Genomic DNA, 21986 nt, shown 5'->3' with positions numbered 1-21986 from the left:
CCCTCGCCGTACACACGTAGCCCTCGCCGTACACACGTAGCCCTCGCCGTACACACGTAGCCCTCACCATACACACGTAGCCCTCGCCGTACACACGTAGCCCTCACCACACACACGTAGCCCTCACCATACACACGTAGCCCTCGCCGTACACGTAGCCCTCGCCGTACACACGTAGCCCTCGCCGTACACACGTAGCCCTCACCATACACACGTAGCCCTCGCCGTACACACGTAGCCCTCACCACACACACGTAGCCCTCACCATACACACGTAGCCCTCGCCGTACACGTAGCCCTCACCATACACACGTAGCCCTCGCCGTACACACGTAGCCCTCACCATACACACGTAGCCCTCGCCGTACACGTAGCCCTCGCCGTACACACGTAGCCCTCGCCGTACACACGTAGCCCTCGCCGTACACACGTAGCCCTCGCCGTACACACGTAGCCCTCGCCGTACACACGTAGCCCTCACCATACACACGTAGCCCTCGCCGTACACACGTAGCCCTCACCGTACACACGTAGCCCTCGCCGTACACACGTAGCCCTCGCCGTACACACGTAGCCCTCGCCGTACACACGTAGCCCTCGCCGTACACACGTAGCCCTCGCCGCACACACGTAGCCCTCGCCGCACACACGTAGCCCTCGCCGTACACACGTAGCCCTCGCCGTACACACGTAGCCCTCGCCGTACACACGTAGCCCTCCCCATACACACGTAGCCCTCACCATACACACGTAGCCCTCGCCGTACACACGTAGCCCTCGCCGTACACACGTAGCCCTCGCCGCACACACGTAGCCCTCGCCGTACACACGTAGCCCTCGCCGTACACACGTAGCCCTCGCCGCACACACGTAGCCCTCGCCGCACACACGTAGCCCTCGCCGTACACACGTAGCCCTCGCCGTACACACGTAGCCCTCGCCGTACACACGTAGCCCTCGCCGTACACACGTAGCCCTCGCCGTACACACGTAGCCCTCGCCACACACACGTAGCCCTCACCGTACGCTTGTGACCACCCCGTACACATGTGGCTGCCCGTGTCATGCTCTATGCTACAGGGTTTTACAGACTCTGAGGGAAAAACCTCTTTGTGGAGCAGCTCAGCATTCATCTATTGCTATAGTGCAGCAGTACAGTCTAACCACATGGCCATTCGTATGAGCCCCAATATTCCCAGGTTGCCTCCATGTGTGACATGTGACTGGACTCCGCATTAGAGCTGTGGGACATTTCCTCCAGAATTCCCGCCTTTTACACCGGCTTCCTACGTGCTGTGAGCCTCCGTGCCACACACAATGAGAAGCACTGCTCCTCCCCCACATGCGCTCCCTTACAGCCTGCGCCATAGTAACGTGCACCATGGTGACATCACCGGGCGGCTGGGAGCGCTAGAAAGAATGATTGGTCAGCTCTAGTTCCAGAGTGACGCGTTACTGATAAGCCCCGCCCCTCATTTTTTTATTGGAGGACCCATTTTCCTTTTCCTATGACTGGCGATTCGCCTGTCCAATTGGCTTTCGAGTTCGCGTTAGTCTTTCATAACGTCCTCAATTTTTTTCTCCTTTACTAAACGGTGCAGGCGAGGAGATTGTGTGGCCGCCATTTTGTGCTAGAGGCGCAGAGAGCAGCAGACGGTTCCCGCTAGTTCTCAGCTCGTTTCCTTGTATCCGTAGCCTTTAGCCGTGTTGTCCTCGACTCGCTAAAGCCAGAGACTCCGCGCTGCTGACCAGGAGAGCGGCGGAAAGAGGTGAGTCATCGAGCCCAGACGTGTCGGAAAATGGCCTCTGTGCAAAGGCCGCGGGGAAGTCAGAGCGACGGTGCCTCGTGTGAGGGTGCGGGGATGTGTGGGCGGGATGGCGCCTCTGCTCTGACCTCTTTACCACAGAGCGAGCGGCTGCCTGGCGTCCATTACGCGTCGTGGCTAGAATATGGCGCCCGCCGAGCCTTGAGGTAACTAGCGACTGCGCGTGTGCCTGTAATACTAGGCCTAGTGGCCATCGTGCCCCCCCTTATTACGGCTGGCCTATATGTGAGGCTTGTCCTGTGCCCCTTACCCTGATTAGGGAGGGAATATCTGATGAAGGCCTGCTCACCCCCGAGCTATGGACGGCGTATTCAAGATAGGGTCTGCCCCCTTCCTTTATTACTGGTGGCATATGTAATGATAGCCCTGCACACCACCAAATTACAGACGATGTGCATATAAGGCCAAGCCTGATCCCCCTCGCAGATGGCAAATGTAAGGCTCATCCTGTTCACTTCTCCCCTCTAATGGCATATGTAATGATATTGGGCGGTGGGGGACGTTCAGCCCACCAAGTGTGGATAATTTAAGCCTCCATCAAAGGTATACAGTGTGCCGACTCCAGGCGGGCAGCTGGGCAACAGGCAGAGATTAAAAAAAAAAAAGTTAAAACCCTACTTATAATGATGCAGATTAAAATGAGCCCATGGTGATAAGAATGAGGGGGTGTAGATGGGAACTAAGACAGGTGTCTGGACTAAGGGTGGGTTTCCACGTGGTGTATTTGCTGCGGATTGGACACTGCGGCCAGATGTTACAGCATAATGGAGTGGATTTTATGACGCAGGTGGCAAACCTGCGTATACGCACATGTGGCGCGTCTTTGTAGACCGCAGCGTGTCTATTTATCTTGCGGAGACGCTCAGTCTCAGATAAATAGCACCGTCCTATGTATTGGATGTGGTGATTCCGCATGTATTCAATGAACACATGCGGAATCACCGCCCCTACAAAAGCCGGCAGCGCTTTGGACGGAGCGGGTATCTACTGCGTCCAAAGCGCTGCCTTAACGGAACGTGGAAACATAGCCTAAGCTCCAGGCACGAAACACGTTGACACTTTTCCTTAATTCCTGTTCCCCACCCCACTTCCTTATTTTTGTTGCCATGGATTTGTTCTTACTATTTTATTCTGTATCATTAAATCATCTTTCGACTTTACTTAAGGCGGATGTTGGAAACCACTGCCCTTATTTTCTTTATATGTAATGATAGCACTTGACCCCCCCCCCCTCCCCCAATTAGACAGTGTGTATTAGGGCCCCTTCACACTGTGCAATCAAAGTCTGAACGAGCGTTCGATTTGTGACGTTTATCCGTCCTCGTTCCGAGGTTGCAAAGTGTGACATGGCGTTACGATCTGCGACGCAGCCCAGCATCGTACGATGTGAAAGAAAGAGCAGAACTTTCTTTCGTCGTAAATGTCTCGCTGTGGCGGTCGAAATCGTAGTATGTGACGGCGGTCATACGAGCTCGTAATGCGACTACGTGGGTTGGGCTTCCGCATACCTGTCTCCTGATTGGGCGTGACGTTTTAGCACGCCCATGCTGGTAATACGTCACACTCGGAGTCGTAGGACTATGGCGGTGTGAAGGGTAGCGTACGATTGCGACGCGTGACGTTCACATCGCAACTACGTCAGAAAAAGCGTTAACATCGTAGAGTGTGACCGCTGGCTACGAGCTCGTACTGCGATGTCGAATATGACGCAAATGCGTCATAATCGTAGCAGAATCGACCAGTGTGAAGGGGCCCTAAGGCTAGGCCTGACACCTCCACCCCCTCCTTGATTACGAACGATGTTTATAAGGCTAGGCCTAACCCCCTCTCCCAATTTGGATGGGGTATATATTGCTCGGCCTGCACCCTATCCCCGATTGCAGATAGCGTTTGTATGGCTTACCCTGTGCCATCTCTGATTGTGGACAGCGTATGTGAGGCTAGGCCCACCCCTCCTCTCCCAGATTAGGGACGCTGGTTGTGATGCTAGGCTCATTCTTTCCCCATCCGATTACAAATGGCAAATGTGAGGCTAGGCTCAACCCCCTGATAATGGATGGCAGGATAGTATCAAATGCAATGTGTTTTTTTTTTTTTTTTTAATACATAGTGAATAATAATATATAAAAATAAAGATTGTGACTGCCTATGTTGTGTGCCATTTAAACTGTCTATTTTACACTGCTAATCTTGTTTCTAAGCTCTAGCTTGCATTATAGGCCAGAGCTGAAATTTCCCAGCATTCCTTGCTGCTGTAATGTGTGATTTGCATTGAGAGGGGGTGTCTTTAAATCCAGCACTGTGCAAATTTTCCATGTATGAAGAAATAATACTGAAGACTACGCTGGCAATTGGTTACATAAAAAAAGTACTACAGCTGTTAGTTTTGCCTCAAGGGAGGACTATCTAATAAGACTCTGATGGAGGACACCTTTTTTTTTCTTCTGTGTTTTCATTATGCCATACAAAGGTACAGTATAGACAGACTTGTATGTGTTTTATTTATAGCTGTATAGGGTTCTTCCACTGCAGGACAGACAACCCTTTATTAATGAGCTAGGGAGTAAGGGTGGATAAGTTGCATTTCAGACAAGTCACTTTTTTGTGCTCATAAATGTCGCCCCCCTCCCATATGAGTCCGCTGTCATATGGTGAGGGTGTCAAGAGGGACCCACTGCCCCATTCCTGCCCTGCTGCACTGCCTGTCTGAGGTCTCCTTTGTAAAAGAGCACTCTTTTGGGGGAAAAGAAATAAAACAAAGCAATACTTGCTTTTCCTATTTCCCAGCACATGTGCTGTTTCCCAGGTCTGTGTTTAAAATCTGCCGCTGACACAAGGCTCACTGGTCGGTTGCACTTTTCTACTGGAAATATATATTTTTTCCCTTGACAGATGTTTGTATAATGCTTGTATAGAGCTGTCATACTGAAACTTGCACAAGTCCCTCCTCACCCCAATGTGAGTGTACACTGCTTCAGGTTTTGATTTGAAGAAATCGCATGGAACATGGATTTTCAAACTTTTTACTGAAGTTTCATTGATTTGAGCACCATTCACGAACCAAACAACTAGAAACTATTGTGACATCAGGGATGTTGTAGCATTATTAGTAATGGGTCAAAACCATATCATTGATGCCAAGTTTGGTCAATCTCTTCAGCCCTGTGGAAAGGTAATAACTTGCTGATCACTGGGACCTGCTTATCCTGAGAAAAGGGAATCACTCTGTATAAATGGAGAAATGGCCCTGATTGCTTACCACCTCCATTAAGTCTGTGGCATTGCCAGAAATGGCTTCAGTTATGTTCAATAGTCTGTGTATGTACAATGCTTTAGCTAATTAGGGGCATGTAAAAAGGGTAGTGAAAAGCTGGTCATATACATTAGATAGCTGACTGCCACCTCTCCGAACCCAAAAGTGCACACTTCCTGGCTGAGTCTGGATACGTTAGGGCAGGGGTGGGGAACCTCAGGCCCCAGAGCCATTTGTAGCCCTCGATGATCTTTTATCAGGCACCCAGGCAGATTCTCAGGGACCGCGTTCTTGGGCAGGGAGGTTTATTTTGATTACAACGAGCGAAAACGCACAAAACAGGTTAAAAAAAAATCACAGTATTCTCACCTACCGGCGTTCCTGCGCAGTGATGCTCCCGGCAGCTAGCGTTCCTAGTAATACATTGCAAAATCTCGCGAGAAGAATGTATTACTAGGAAGTAACGCTAGCTGCCGGGAGCATCGGGAACGCCGGTAAGTGAGAATATTGCGATTTATTTATTTTTTTTTTAACATATGTTGTTACTATTGATGCTGCATAGGCAGCATCAATAGTAAAGAGAGCGAATTTCCCTGACGGGAAATTCTTCCACGCATGCTCTTTGAAAAGGCGGGACCCGTCGCTGGATTCCTGCTTTTCACAGGCAGCGACGCATCCTGCGCCCATAGGCTACTATTGTAGCCAGTGGACCGATTTTCCGACGTGCAGAAAAAACGTTCATCTGAACGTTTTCTCTGCCCAACGGACCGTTTTTTTATGCAGGATCCAGTGAAAGACTGATGAAACGGATGGCCATCCGTCGCTAATACAAGTCTATGAGAAAATGCAGGATCCTGCAAGTTTTTTTGCAGGATCCTGCATTCTCAAAAAACGACAGATTGTGACGGGAGCGGAAAGACGGAAGTGTGAAAGAGGCCTAAAACGCCGCCTGCATTTTCCTGAAGCATCTTTTGCTTCAAAAACGATGTAGCTATTATAGTGGCTAAAAGATGCTGTGTCCACATACCATTACAGACCTTTACAATTTTTTTTTGAGTTGCTCCCAACTATTTGGTGGCTTGTCGGAAGTATTTTTCACATTGGGTAGTAGAGTGTCAAACAGCACTGTATGGATGGGTTATTAATGGTGCATGTGTGGCCCATCCTTGACCAAGTCTTCATCTAGGTATGGGGTATATGAAGTAAAATGGACAGGTATGTATACTGCCTAATTCGCTGTAGTTTCTGGGAAACTGAACTTTTGTCAGCATCTTCCATAAACTACAATGGAGAAAGCTGTATCCATGGTCTCTTCCTTTCTGGACTGGAAATGGGAGAGATCCTCCAGATATGTGGGAAACTAAATTGAAATTGGTACCTATTAAATATTTATGATGTATTACAAGCTATGGGGTCGATTCAATCTGACAATGTGGCCCTTGGACCAGAAAGAATGCTCCCCAGGTCTAAGGGCCTTAACGGTATTGGCTGACAATCTAATTGGCGTGGGACCTCTCAGTTCACACAATTAGTATTTTATGCGTTTTTGGTGCTGCTTATGTACCGTACCAAAAAACACAGCATCTTTCACTTTTCTGGAACCGTATGGGATTTATGGAAGTCTCATGCCCATTTTCCTTATTTTTTTTCACTACAAAACCTGAACTGCAATGCATTTTGAAATTTGCAACCTGTTGATTTCTCTTGCCCTAATGTGTTTTTAATTGCAAATTTTCCCATAAACTTAAATGAAGTGAAGAAAATTTAGTTAAAGTGCATATGCAGTTTTATTACACTTCCATAGCAGAAATACCCTAAAAACATATGTATGCTTTCACATTGCGTTTCTGCACTTGTTTAGTGGCCCTTCAGACTTTTATGGTCAGTCGTATGCGCTGATGGGGCCATAGACTGTAATGGTGATGATGGAGCGAACGTGTTCTCTGCTGTGCATAATTTTCGTGAGTGTACACCTACAAGAGGACACTCAGATGACGTAGACTGCATCTTGTGTCCACTTCCTGTAGGCGTACGCTCCCAAAAAATGATGCGTGTCAGTGCATGTTTGCTCTGCCATCACCATTACTGTCTATGACCCCGTCTTCACATATGTTCAAACCCCAATTTGCAAGGGGTTTGGACTTAAACTTCGACGGGGCCACTGAACTGTTGCAGAAACGCATTGTGAAAGCACCATAATCCGCACATGACTTGATCAATACTTTTATCAAATACAAGAAATCGGACATATCCAAAACAAAAGCTTTATCTACAACATGACCTAAACAAACACAAAATGCAATTAAAATAACTCAAATGTAGTTAATTTAAAGCTATTCGCTCAGCAGGGTTTTGCTAAGTAAACTACAGACTGTCAGGTTGGCAGTGTTAAACTGATTTGTTGGGGTTAATGAGATTCTCTTGCTTTGGGGCAGGACTGTAGGCAGTCTTATCTTACTGCTCTAAAGGTACCTTCACATTAAGCGACGCTGCAGCGATACAGACAACGATGCCGATCGCTGCAGCGTCGCTGTGTGGTCGCTGGAGAGCTGTCACACAGACCGCTCTCCAGCGACCAACGATGCCGTGGTTACCAGTGTAAAATGTAAAATAACAAACAGTACATACTCACATTCGCGTCCGCTTCCCTGCACTGACTGAGTGCCGGCCCTAACAGCAGAGCGGTGACGTCACCGCTGTGCTCTGCTTTTACTTTACGGCCGGCGCTCAGACAGTGCAGGAAGCGGACGGCGAGGGACGTGTGACAGACATCAGAAGGTGAGTATGTACTGTTTGTTTGTTTTTTTACTTTTACGATGGTAACCAGGGTAAACATCGGGTTACTAAGTGCGGCCCTGCGCTTAGCAACCCGATGTTTACCCTGGTTACCAGTGTAAAATATCGCTGGTATCGTTGCTTTTGCTAACAAACACAACGATACACGGCGATCTGACGACCAAATAAAGTTCTGAACTTTCTTAAACGACCAGCGATATCACAGCAGGATCCTGATCGCTGCTGCCTGTCAAACTCAACGATATCGCTAGCCAGGACGCTGCAACGTCACGGATCGCTAGCGATATCGTTTAGTGTGAAGGTACCTTAAGTCAGAGAAACCAAGGAAAGACCTGCCTACAGGCCCCAGAAGCACAAACATAATCCTCATCATAGAGCGAGACTGTGCTTCAGGGCAGCTTGTGGGCTAGTCTTTCCTTGGTTTCTTTGGCTCAGAGCAGGAAGCTGAAACTCTGCCTGCTGATTCTGTCCTTGATGCACAAGTATATCATTAGCTGAAAACTTCTAACACTGATTACAGAAGAACCACAAGACAGATTTCTGCACCCCAGGTATTATTTTAGTCCGTTTGACACTACCAATCTGACAGTCTATAGTTTACTTGTCAAAATACTGCTGACAGGTTCACTTTGTAGAAAATGTGAAACATTAAAAGCATGTCAAATACTTATTGCATGAACTTGGCCTTACTGTCATTGAGGAGAAACCATGGGGTAAAAATTCCACTGTCCTATTGATCATTGGAGCTTAAAGGGGGGGTGTCCGGCCTTGGCATAATAGTCTGCAGTCACGTTGTCACTGTAGCCTTGAGTCCTCGCATCCTGAGGATTCTCTGGAGTGGGCGGTCATGTGACACGTGTCACATGTCATGTGATTTTTACATTCGGTACTTCTGGTCACATTCTGAGTAGATTGTATCTGGTCTTGCTCCATCCATTTACATTGAGCGATACCGTGCCCATCCAGTTGACACGTCTACATGTATACAAATCATACTTGCGGTCATACTTGCGGTCATTTGCCTAGTGCTGGCACCAGAGTCCTCGCAGCACGCAGTGCATGGATTCACAAGTCTGCGGGCAGTTTTGGGGTATGTGCACACGTTCAGGTTTTTTCGCGATAAAAACATAAAAAAATGCATGCATTATGCATGCAATCATTTAGAATGCATTCTGCATATTTTGTGCACATGGTGCGTTTTTTTTCCACAAAAAAACATCGTGGTTAAAAAAAAGAAAAACAGCATGTTCATTAATTTTGCGGATTTTCCGCGTTTTTCCTGCAATTGTATGCATTTGGAAAAAACACGTCAAAAACCGTGAAAAAAAATGCATGCAGATTTCTGGCAGAAATGTCTGGTTTTTGTCAGGAAAATTTCTGGTAGAAATGCTGACCTGTGCACATAGCCTTAGTGTGTAGGCCTTAAAGCAATCAGATATTAATACTATCCAGTTGACTGTTAATAAACGTTCATTGTGACACCTTCCATTTAAAGGGCCACTGTCACCTCCCCCCCCCCCCCCCCCCCCCCCCCAGCCGTTATAAACTAAAAGAGCCACATTGTGCAGCAGTAATGCTGCAGTCTAACAAGGTGGCTCTTTTAGTTTTTGATTAAGTTATTACCTCAATAAAGCGTTTTAAAAATTGGCCACAAAGACCAGATATTGTACCGGGAGGCGGTCCGAATCGTCCTCTATGAATCTCCCAACTGCCGTCACTCTTGTCTTCAGGGGCGATGGTTGCCGCCCACTTCGCACTGTTACTTCTTGAAAACCGGCGCCTGCGCTGTGCGTGCCTGCCTGGGGCAGGTGCAAATAACAATGCCGGAAGGCGGGGGAGCGTCAGAGATGGGGGAGCGCCTGAACAGCGCAGTGCGCATGCCCAGGAATGCCAGCCCCGCACTGTGCATAATGAATAACACAGTGCGGGGATTCAGTAACAGGGCGGCCGCACTGCCCGCACAGGCGCAGTCAGGCACCCGGCGTCTGAGCTGTGACTGACAATGAAGACTGCGCCTGCCCCAGGCAGGCACGCACAGCGCAGGCGCCGGATTTAAGAAGCAACAGCGCGAAGGGGGCGGCAACCATCGCCCCTGAAGAGAAGAGTGACGGCAGTTGGGAGATTCATACAGGACGATTCGGACCGCCTCCTGGTACAATATCTGGTATTTGTGGCCAATTTTAAAACGCTTTATTGAGTTAATAACTTAATCAAAAACTAAAAGAGCCACCTTGTTAGACTGCAGCATTACTGCTGCACAAGGTGGCTCTTTTAGTTTATAACGGCTGGAGGGGGTGACAGTGGCCCTTTAATTTTACCTGTCAGGATTTTTGACTGCATCCCTAAAATGCGATCTGTTGCATATTCATTAGGGGTGCTGTCGTTTACCACCCTAGAACAAATTGCTAAATATGACCTGACAATACTCGGCTGACTCTGGTTAGAGTCCTTACTGGTGCTTTGTGCGTCATCCTTTGTAATTAAACAAATCTAAGCTTTCCTTTTAGACTTTTGAAAGAAAATAGTATAAAAGTCCAACAATTAGGGATTTATTCTTTCTCTTATGGGCAGATGTAACCCACGTGGTCTCCAAGAAACATGTTCTTGTGTTGGCTTTTTTTTTTCTTTACCATAAGGATGAAATGCCTGTCTTGTCACTCTTGAATCTCAGTAGGGTCATTGTTTTTGTATACTTGTAAATCATTATTTGGTATGTGCTCTAATTAGTTTGTGTTCTTTATGTATGTTTGGATAGAGGCAGTGCTACATGTTGATTTTATTATTTTTTTTTTTTTCCTTTCTACCCCCTAAAGTATTCCTTATTCCAATTCCCCTGAATCTAAACTATTCTCCCATTCTCCTTTTCACAGGACAGAGATCTGAGCAGCAGTTCTCCAAATTCCCCTCTACCTTCCCTGACCTGTTCTGAAAGAACTTAAATATGTTCCACTCCCCTTGTTTCTCCTTATTGCCAATAGAGAAGTGCACATGTAGTAGTTCAGGTGCTTTCAATAGCCTGAAGTGCTCAAGCACCATCCCATTGGGAGACTTGGGGGAAAATTAATCTTACCACTTCTCCAATATTTGCTGCTATTATGAATTTAAACTTTTTATATAATACAGAAGAACAGAATGCTGCACCTAAGTGCTCAGAACAACCTTTCACCTGCCTACCCCCAACCCTCCCCTTCCCATCCCTTCAATGCAGTATTTTTGGGGTATATTACCTAATCATGTTGACAAGTGACGGTTTACAAGAAAATCATTTTTAAGAATTGCTAGTATTTTTAAGTGGACTTTTTACTGAAATTCTCTACAATTTTTTTTCCCTGATTTGGATTATTTTCATAATTTTTTTTCCTTTTTTTTTCACAGCGAAGAATTTTTTTTGAAACGCCAACTACAGTAAGTCTCGCATTTCCTGTGTTTTTAAATTGTTTTTTTTTTTTCAAGATTTTTCCTACCTTACTGGTCTCCTTTTTAACATTGCTGTATTTCTAATTTTTTTATAGTTTTTATATAAACTGTGTGTATTTATATTGGTACAGATGCTAATTTTTTTTTTCACTGTTAATTTTTATTTTTATTTTTTTTATTTTTTTTTAAATTTTTCATGGTGGGGGTTGGATTGGGAAGGAGTCTATAATTTTTAATTATGCTTAATCTACAATTTTTGTGCTAAACTATTTAAATTTCTCCCAGTTATAATGTGTAGATGTTACAATTTTTCTTGCTTTGTTGTACGTTTTACTTTATGCAGCTAAAACTTAAATATTTTCAAGCCTTGGTAAAGTTTTAGTAATGCTGTTGGAACACTTGTGATGTTTTCCTACTGTGCATTACCGTTGTGGGCAGTGGCATTTTTGACAGTTGCAGTTAATGTCCCTTCATTTAGGCCCTTTCCCTGCCCCTCCCCACTCCACCTCCCATACCTTTTTGCCCAACCGCTGACAATCTGCAGCAGAGAACGGAGAAAGACCACTGACAAGTTAATCTACTGATGCCTGGTAAGACTGGTTGTTTACTAAGGTAAAAAAAAATGTACATCAATGACATGTTACTGTTAACCAAGGCCCTTTACTTTATTTGCCTCAGACTTGCTCATACATCTTATTCCATAGTTGTAAAAAGTTTTGTCTGTAATTGCTGAGCAACTCTGAGGACATTAGAATGTGCTATAAAGCTAGTACTAAATAGTGACTTTGGTGACAATACACAACCAAAAATTACTTTGCCACAGCTACATCACACCATAATGTAATTGAATATGTTCATGTTGTAACTCGCAAACTTTTTTTTTTATTTTTGTGCAACCTGCACATGCATCATAGTTACTGCAACTTGTGAGCAACACAACTATGTTCACGTATATTATTGTGTTATTTGGATGTGACGTATGTTGCTGCTAAAGTCACTATCCAGACTTAGGCTGGACTCTCACAGCCATTTGTCGCTATCCAAGCATGGACCAGCTGAGGAACTCCTGCCCTGAACTCAACAACTTCATATAAGTCTTGGAGGCTCATGAGTTTGTCAGACCTGTGGCTTGTCCTTACTCAGACCATGACACATGGTTGTATTAATCCGGCCTAAGGCTGCATTTGCACAACCATGTATAGGCTGCAAAACCTGGACTATCCATAGGTCTCTTCACCTGAACGAAGTCTTGGGAGACATGGTTATGGGTATTGCTGTCCATACATGGATATGAGTGTGCAGCCTAAAGGTTTTCAGAGAGCTGAAGTATTCCACATCTTTCACTGGCCATAAACATTCAATAAAGGTTTATGGATTCAAGGGATGTACTAATGTGTTTGCAAGCAAAGGTTTTTCATGAAAGAGCATTTCTTCCCTTTGATAATCGGTGCCAGCAAAGGTTTTTTCAGTGACTACTACTTTGCTAAATGGTGGGGGTGACCACTGTCTAATGTGTATGGCCAGCACAAGATCATGGAATAGTCTTATCAGGAGAATGGGTTAAAAGGCCCACCTAATGTGCTGCAATGTAACATGCCTTGTTTATGGACATAGTGGGTCTTCCTGCAGCCGTTCTGCTGCTTGGCACCACTGATCATAACAATTCACTGTAGGGGAGTATACCAACAATACTACCAAAACAAAAACCTACCCCTAAAAACAGTCTTTATTAATAATCACGGTATTGTCCGTGATTATTAATAAAGACTAATGTTTTTAGGGGTAGGTTTTTGTTTTGGTAGTATTGCTTGGCACCACTGATCAGAAGAATCTCTGGCCCATAGGCAGAAATAGGCATACAAGTTTGCTTTATTGGCCTGTTAGTGGCTTCTTCAACCTTAATGGAGATTTCACATTCTGACCAGGAGAAAGGTGCCCTTGCATGATGCCACTCATTCGGAGTAGCAATTGTTTTAATTTTTGTTTAATAAAAAAAATTGTACACATGAAAATAAGCAACTTTAGTGTATCTTATCGGAGAAATCTTCTTTCTGTCAAAATTGGTCAATCCATCAATATACTCAATTCTTGGATAAAAAAAAAATCTGTATTCAGCGATGACACTCCCATTACTGAGAGATGATGGCTGCTAATTAGATTTTCTGTGGAGGAGAGGAGTTAGAGGTAGAGCTCCACTCTCTTCTCCTTTTGCATAGATGGTAGTTGCTATGTATAAGATTCTTTCTCGGTAATGGGAAATGTCTTCACTGAATACGCACTTTACCTCCGAATTGAGAAGTTTGGTTGCTGATCAGTTTTTGGCAGAGAAAGAAGCAAATCTGATAATATACATTAGTTGCTTATTTTCTTGTGTACTATTGATTTATTTAATAAAAATTAAATTGGTTACTCTTAGACCTTTTTATATGTTCCCCATTGTACCATATAACTGCCCTAAAACATTGGAGTTCTGATCAATTATTCGTTAAACTGAGAATTTATGCCCAACTGTGTCATAACACATTTTGAATATTTTTAAAAGGGTTTTTCCTGTGATTAAAGTTCATTTTAATGGATAGATCTTGGAATAGGTTTCACAAATGAGTTAAAAGTTGCTGTGCCGAGATAATCTTATAAATATGCTCCTACTGTGAAACGGCTGTGTCTGACCGTTCAGGAACATGGTCTGATCATATCACGGCTCCTGTGCAGCGGAAGAAGTAGAAAGGGTATACAGACATTACAGCACGGGATCACAGCTGCTACTTTGTGACAACAGTTCCCTTCCTGTTTAAAATGTTTTTAATCTCCCACAAAGCAGGAGCCGTGACCCTTTGCTGTCCTGTCGGTGTACTCTTTTGTTTCCTCCCCTTCCCAGAAAATGTTTGATCAGACCATGTTCCTCTAGTCACACAGCAGGGGCACATTTATAAGATATCAGCAATGAAACTTTTTCTTTTTATTACATCTAATTGTGGAGATTTGCATTAGAACAAATGCGCTTTGTTCAAAAGACCACCCCTTTTAACAGCCCATTGATGTTAAGACCCTCATACACATTAGATTAGTGGACTGTTATAGATATACACAGGCTCTTTCCTTAGTGCTACTGTGTTCTCCAAGATCCGCTGCCAGAATCCTTATGATAGCTTAGCTCCCATAAGAATCCAACAGGACTGAGCCTTCTCTCCTTGATAACTATAAGGGGAAGGTGGGGGCATCCCTCCCTGTACACATTAGACTGGTGCTATCCTGCTGATGACAGTGGTTTTGACAGACTTCGGTCTTATATGAATTAGGTTGTAGGTCCCACCTTTTTATCTGAGTTACTTTACATTGGACTCAGACCAAGTTGATAACTTTTGTCAGGTTTTTTTTTTTTTGGCCTGAAACACGAGAAGCAGAAAAAAATCTCGAATCAACTCTTGCTTTTGGTACAAAACAAATTCATTGAATAGGAAGTGTACAACATGCCACCACCTGATTTTTAACACTTTGTGATGCTCTGAATATATTTGCATCACATCATTTCTTCTATTAGCAGTTTCATATTTGGCAGAGATTTTCCACAATGTTGATAAATTAGCTTAGTGACCCTGAGTGCTTTTGTTTTAATAGATACACCCTGTGTTCTGGCTGTTAGGGTGCCCGTACATATAGTATTCGATTTTAACCGCTACTGGCAAAAAGAAACAGCACCCTGTTTCACAACAAGTGAATCGCCTGTATTTGCTGCTAAACTGCTGTAAACGGTGTGTGGTGTTTGCCACATGGCATAATGCTGCACATAGGCACACATATAATTACAGTGTAAATACTAATTTTGCCCCCACATCTATCTGTAGGTAAAACTTGTTGAACACAAACTAGGTTTTCACACGAGATGATTCTTAATCTTATTAGGTTAATGTGCCTTCAAAATGCAGCAGTTATTTTTTATAAAGTTTCTTGTTAACGAATTTGTATTTTAAATAGTTTCTATTTTTTTTTTCTAGGGTTCCAAATTGCTACTGTAGATAGTAGTAGAGACATGGCGAGCAATGTCACTAATAAAACAGACCCTCGCTCTATGAACTCCAGAGTATTTATTGGGAACCTAAACACATTAGTGGTGAAGAAAGGAGATGTAGAAGCAATCTTTTCTAAATATGGCAAGATTGTGGGCTGCTCCGTACACAAGGGCTTTGCATTTGTGCAATACAACAATGAACGCACTGCCCGTACTGCTGTAGCAGGGGAGGATGGACGAATGATAGCTGGGCAGGTCCTGGGTGAGTGACTGGAAAAGTTTTTTTTTTTTTTTTTTTTTTTTTTTTTTTTCTTCTTTTCTTTTTCTCCAAAGCCATTTAATAGGACTTTGGTTGACATTTTTAACATATTTGTAAAACATTGTCTATTTTTGTGAATGTCTCTTATGGCTTTGAAACTGGAATCTTGTATAACAGCCAAACTGGAATTTCATTTGGTTTTGAGCTCCGAGGCATATTTTCCGTAAATATATAATTTTATTTTAAGTAAACTTTGACCATTGCGATGAGCGCATTATAGAGTGGTGTTTGTTTTTTGTTTCACTCTTTCAGATATCAACTTGGCTGCTGAGCCCAAAGTGAACAGAGGAAAAGGAGGAGGGATCAAGAGATCAGCAGCTGATATGTATGGGTGAGTTATATATGGGCAAAGGAAGCTTCAGTGTTCTACAACCCCTTTAAAAAGTTGTGGTATAAGTGGCCGAGCATGGTATTTAAGAAGAAAACATTAGTTTCCTGTTCCCAAAACACTGTTGTACCTTTCCTAACTTGCATTTGTTGCCATGTGATTGGTTATGCAGAGTTGTTACCTCTGTAACAAAGTGCAATCAGTGACCTCTGCAGTGACTGGCTACAACTGTCACATACCGTATTAACTGAGCATTCCCAGTAGAGGGGGGTAGTGTTGTGTCATGAATTGTGCTGTATTTTTTATTTTTTTTTCCCCTCAATTCTTGAATGGTTTTCAAAATAAAAAAAAGTGGTAAACCCTTATAAGATAATGGAGTTGTAAGTTTTTTTTTTGTTTTTTTTTTTTTTTTAAATTAAGGCTACAAGAGGTTTAAAAAAAAAAAAAAAAAAAACTTTGCTGCTTATGGGAGCCAATAGAGTGCTTAAAACAATTTTAGATATCTGCTTGAGTATTTTAGAAATGCCGATCATGTCTGACAGAAGAAAAAAAGTATTTGTTAGTATCCTAGTTCCATCTTCTCTGGTTTGAAACATACTGCTGGTGTGGAAAAGATCACATACTTTGCTCTGCTCAATTTCCTTCCCTGAATAACATTTTAAATACCTTTAAAAAAAATTAAAAAAATGAATAGTTCTATATGAACGTGTTTCGGCTCAAACAAAATGTAAGAACTTTCTTGCTTATTTAGCGCCATCACTGCATAGATCTTTTTTACCGGCATTATCACTGTCCCCATTGAGAACAATCTACGTTCCATAACAGTATATTTCGAGTGTGGTGGGGAGAACATGACAACTGTGCAGAAGTGTGACAGTGTTTAATCCTAAATAAAGCTTCACTTTTTTTTTTTCAAACTGTGCTTTTGTCTTTTTAGGTCTTCCTTTGATTTGGACTATGATTTTCACCGGGACTATTATGACACGTATGTGAATAACCTCTATTAGAATGAAAGCTTTGCAGATGTAACCATGTACAGGAAATTTGACTACTGCCTATTATTACAGCTATACTGCAGCCCGTGTGCCACCACCACCACCCCCAATAGCCCGAGCTGTTGTACCTTCAAAACGTCAGAGAGTTTCCGGAAATGTTTCCCGTCGTTTGAAGAGAGAATTCCACTCAAAGAGTGGTCAGCGTGGTGGGTCTTCAAAGTCTACTAGATGTGAGCACTGAATTTTTAATGATTTTGTGAACAAAACTTTTTTGGTTTTCAATCAGCGTCATTCTATTCAGCAGCCCTTAAAGGGGTTTACCCACAAACAGTTAATTTTAAAGTTCATATTAATCAATAGATCTTGCAATAATTTACACAATTGGACTGTGCTGTGTACTGTGTAATGGTTGTCTGATAGTACCACATCTCCTGGGCAGGAGAGGAATGATCAGACAATGTCCCTGTATGGTTAGTCATTACACCGTACATGGCAAGGGGTCATTTATAAGATTCTCAGCACCGGAACATTTTTTTTTTTTATTATTGTTTTAAACTCTTCCAATTGTGGAACCTATTATTAATCCAAGACTTATTGATTAAAATGTACCTTGTTAGTGAGAGAACCCCTTTAATTTAGGTTGCACATCTCACAAAATCAGACATTGCAGCCCTATAAAAACTAGTTATCAATTCAGTTGATAGAAGTCAGTACTCGGTTTTCTGGAGCTAGAAATGTATGTTGATACCCAAGTTAAAATGTACTTTTATTTGGACACTGGTTCAACCGGATTGTTTTCAATAAACGAATAGTTGCAAAAGCTATGTGAACCAGTCTTTCAAGCACCATTAAATGCATTAGGATGCAAGAAGTTTGAGATAAAGGCATAGTGGGGGAATGAGTCAGGATGAGGAAAACCTTTTAATCAGTAGTCCAGGAGAACTAATTCAGTAGCACTGGTTCAGTACCAAGTTATTGGAGAGCCTGGTTTGTGAAGTTGGTCTTAAATCACTGTCAGAATGTAGAGTGCACAGATGGCAAATAAGGGTAGGTGCAGCACTATGGAAAGCTTTATGGATCCCTGGTAAAAAAAACAACTACTCAGCAGTGGATGAATGTTATGAATTTTGCAACTTTTTTTTTTTATTATACATAAGTTGTTTCTGCACTAATGGTATGCTCAAACTCCTGCCACTTTCTGATGGTGTAATGGAAGTGAGTTAGCTAATTGACATTTCATACCAAATGAGGTATGTTTTACATTTGGAGCACCTTTAAAAGTCTGAAAAGTAACTGCTGTATCAATGAAATATGCCCGTAGGTACCTAAAGAGAAATATCACTACTTCCCTATGTATTTCTAACAAATAACCTTTTTTACAGTGAAGGGAGATGATCTACAGACCATTAAAAAGGAGCTCAGTCAGATAAAGCAGAGGGTGGATTCTCTTCTGGAAAGTTTGGAACGTATTGAGAGTGAGCAGTCAAAACAAGGTAAGCATTTGTCTCTATCGAGGACAATGGGACTTGAAATGTGAAAATGTCTTATTTTAACCCCTTCAAGACAGCTATTTTTCATTTTTGCATTTGTTTTTCACTCGCCTGCTTTCCAAAGCCATAACTTTTATTTTTTTCCATCAATATGGCCACGTGAGGGCTTGTTTTTTGCGAGACAAGTTGTCCTTTCAAACACCATTGGTTTTACCATATCGTGTACTCAAACGGGGAAAAAATTGCAAATGCGGTGAAATTGCAAAAAAAAGTGCAATTCCACAACGTTTTTTGGGGGGATTTTTTTTTTTTACCATGTTCACCAAATGCTAAAACTGACCTGCCATTATTATTCTCCAGGACATTACAAGTGCATAGACAGCAAACGTGTATAGGCTCTTTTAAATAAATCCAAATTTTGTTAAAAAAAGAAAATTACAGCATTTTCCGAGACCCGTAGTGTCTCCATTTTTCATGATCTCTGGTTGGGTGAGGGCTTATTTTTTTTTTAGCACTGAGCTGAAGTTTTTGATACACTTTTGGTGCAATCAGGTTAGATTTTTTTTTTATTGATTGGACGGTTCTGAACGACAAATGTTTTTTTTTTTTTTTATCTATTTTGTTTTGAATGAAGCAAAAAGTGTTTAACTTTTTTATTAATATTTTTAACCATTTTTTTTTTCCACTCTTGGCATGCTGCCATAACCCGATTGGCTCTGCTACATATAGACAATGAACAGATCACCTGTATGTAGCAGAATTGCTGACTTGCTATGAGCGCTGACCACCGGGTGGCGATCATAGCAAGCTGGCAATGACAACCATAGAGGTCTGTAGAAGATCTCTGGTTGTCATGACAACCCATCGGTGACCCACTATCACGTGTCGGAAGCTGCACGTTAAATGCCGCTGTCAGTTTGACAGCGGCATTTAACGGGTTAATAGCCACGGGTGGATCACGATTCCACCTGTCTGTTGCGGGCACATGTCATCTGTTCAAAACATGTCATGAAGGGGTTAACTGGTTAAAAGCAGAATGTTTGCTACTGTGCAGCAGTGTGACTGAAAACCTTTCCTACTACAGAGACCAAACTAGATGATGATCAGAGTAGCAGCTCTGTAAAGAAAGAAGAAACAGTTGTGAAAATGGTGGCGGAGGAAGCTGGTGAATCTGGAGAAGAGGGAGACCTGCTGGATGATGATGATCAGGGAGAAGACACGGTAAGCACTTATCTCTAGCAACTACCAATTATAGTTACAATAGACAAGTGGCTCAAACAATTCAAATTTTACTGTTTACATGGATTTTCCCTGGAAAATCTGATATAGGAATGAATTACATGTCCGTCATTATTCTGAGGTCTCTAAAGAGTATAATAAACATTGGAAATTCACTCTCACATCACCTGTCTTGTTCTTTGCTCATCCTTGCTCTGAAATCCCCTGGCCTCTCGTGCTGTCATCAAGAAGCAGACTGATGTGGAGGGGCCAGTAAATGAAGGGGGTTTTTTTGTATTTTATAATGGCCTTGAATGGATGAAAAGATTGTCAAAGGCCACTGTTTTTTGCTGAATTTGTGCTGTAGCAAATTACAGAAATCCTGTCTTGGAATATAGATCTTGACAGATTAGCAACACTTTGCAACCCCTGTAGCATTTTAAGTTAACTATTACTTGTAATAACTTAAATGGGTTGTCAACTACTAGGACTACTCCTTCTCAATCTGAGTGCTTGGCCTGTTAAAATATAAACGCCTATACTGCGTTCCCAGTGCCCATGTGACGTTGTTACATCACGTGAGCCCTGCACCCAATCAGCACTGGCTTCATGGTCTCCTCCTTTGGAGAACTCCAACATGAAGTCAGGGCTGCAGCGTTTCTGACTTACTCTTGATAATCAATTTGTCAGAAGGCAGGGACAGTGAAATTAAGTGGGTACAAGGCATGCGTGACGTAACAACCTCATGTGAGCCCTGGGAAAAGTGCTGACACTGCTGAAAAAGCACCTGCCCCACATGTAAGTATTGGTATTTTTAATGGGGGCAAACATTCAGATTGACAAGGGGCTAGTAGTGGACAACCCCTCTAATGTTCCACTTGTCTAGTTTTCCACTTGTCTACACTTTTTCTAGTATCTCTATTTAAAAAAACATTTTGCCTTCCTTATATGTGTCCTGTTGAGAATAAAATCCAGACAGATAAGTTGTCTGTGGATGGATACCATGTTTTGGCATAGGTGGTTTTCCTTTATTGGATGCTGCCCTTCCCGTGGTTGTTCCTTCCCGGTGAAAGACCTGGCTATTCATTGCTTGCGTTGAGAAACACGTGATGGTGTCTCCGCGGTGTTGGATGTTTTGATCTCCCCGAGGTCATTCATCCTTATGTTTATAGAGCATAAAATCCAGACAGATAAGTTGCTGTGGTTATTTGGATTTTGAACATTTTTTGAGACTTTAACCTTACCACACTTGCATCATGGTTCTCTCAAGCTGAGCTGTTAAACTAAAATGTATTTCTTTGTTTTTATAAGCTTGAAGAAATAAAAGATGGTGACAAAGAAACAGAAGAAGGAGAAGATGAAGGGGACAGCGTAAATGAGGAAGAATCTTAAGTGCCGTCCCCGATGAACTCTTCAGCCTGTTGTGTATAGTTGATTCATAGCTTCACCCTGTACCATCAGTCGTTCCACCAGCTCTTCAAGCCTGTTTATTATGCACTCTGCATTTCCTTTGCCTCCTTTTCATTTTGATACCTATTTGCGACTTGTAGAATAAAACTGTATTGTTTTTACATTGTTGTCTTGCGGTCTCTACTAGTTTGTTTGTTTTTTCCCCTGGGTTTTTTCTTTTTAATTTTAGATCCTGTCATTTTAGTTTTTTTTATTCATGATAAAACATATCCACTATGCTATACCTTTGACAATGTTCTTAGCATTGTGTTGCTACAGTTGAAGTTGGTGTAAAATTTGAAATGAAAAATTACATTTCTTTAGAAATAAACTTTGTTTTTATAACGTAATAGTCTTGTCTATAAATAGAAGAAACATGCAGAAAGACTTGTACAAAAAATGCTTACTTCTGGGTTTGTTTTTTGTAACTTGACCAATCTGTATGCAACCAAACTAAGCTTTAGCTGTATGGAAATGCTGTTCTGGAGAAAGTGTCTTGTGCAGAAATAAAAATAAATGTGCTGTGATCAACCTGAACTGCAGCATTAGTAAGCTGGTATACACTAATTTTATTGCTTACCTGTGAGCAGCTGAATATTATTCTATTGTAGGATATCCTCTTGTTGTGATATTCACCTTGCATTTTTCCAGCAGGCAAAACCTGCTCTTGGCAGTAAAGCAGCTGCTTTCATAAGCCAAGTTTTAGATGAATAAGTACTACCTTGCTTAACGGCTATATTAACAAACATACCTTTTTCCATCACCCATGATGGCACCACGAGAGGGGATCTGCACTTCAAGGACAGGAAACCTTCAAGATAAAAAGGGCGGTTCCTCTCTCCGCATCGGTTGGTTTCCTGTCCTTGATGGGGAACCCTCAAGATGA

General features: G+C 42.7%; 1 protein-coding gene across 10 annotated transcripts; it reads left to right on the top strand.

The window, feature by feature from the left end:
• Positions 1-1486: 1486 nt before the first annotated feature.
• LOC143816829 (heterogeneous nuclear ribonucleoprotein C) lies at positions 1487-21450 on the top strand. 10 transcript variants are annotated; one of them, XM_077297747.1, is made up of 10 exons: positions 1509-1769; positions 10746-11280; positions 11771-11882; positions 15288-15563; positions 15873-15951; positions 16886-16933; positions 17016-17149; positions 18326-18436; positions 19518-19654; positions 20963-21450. In XM_077297747.1, exons 3-10 carry the CDS (start codon positions 11876-11878, stop codon positions 21041-21043), a joined length of 873 nt encoding a protein of 290 aa, XP_077153862.1. In that variant the 5' UTR covers positions 1509-1769; positions 10746-11280; positions 11771-11875; the 3' UTR covers positions 21044-21450. The 10 variants fall into 10 exon arrangements, with proteins under 10 accessions (XP_077153888.1, XP_077153862.1, XP_077153898.1 ...); XM_077297739.1 differs by having other exon boundaries at positions 1511-1769; positions 11251-11280; XM_077297714.1 differs by having other exon boundaries at positions 1511-1769; positions 11251-11280; positions 17016-17173.
• Positions 21451-21986: the final 536 nt, after the last annotated feature.

Source organism: Ranitomeya variabilis, chromosome 1 (genome assembly GCF_051348905.1).
Source record: "Ranitomeya variabilis isolate aRanVar5 chromosome 1, aRanVar5.hap1, whole genome shotgun sequence".
In the NCBI taxonomy this organism is placed as follows: domain Eukaryota; kingdom Metazoa; phylum Chordata; class Amphibia; order Anura; family Dendrobatidae; genus Ranitomeya; species Ranitomeya variabilis.
Note: the sequence above shows the minus strand (reverse complement) of the source record. Positions and strands in the feature narration are given on the sequence as shown.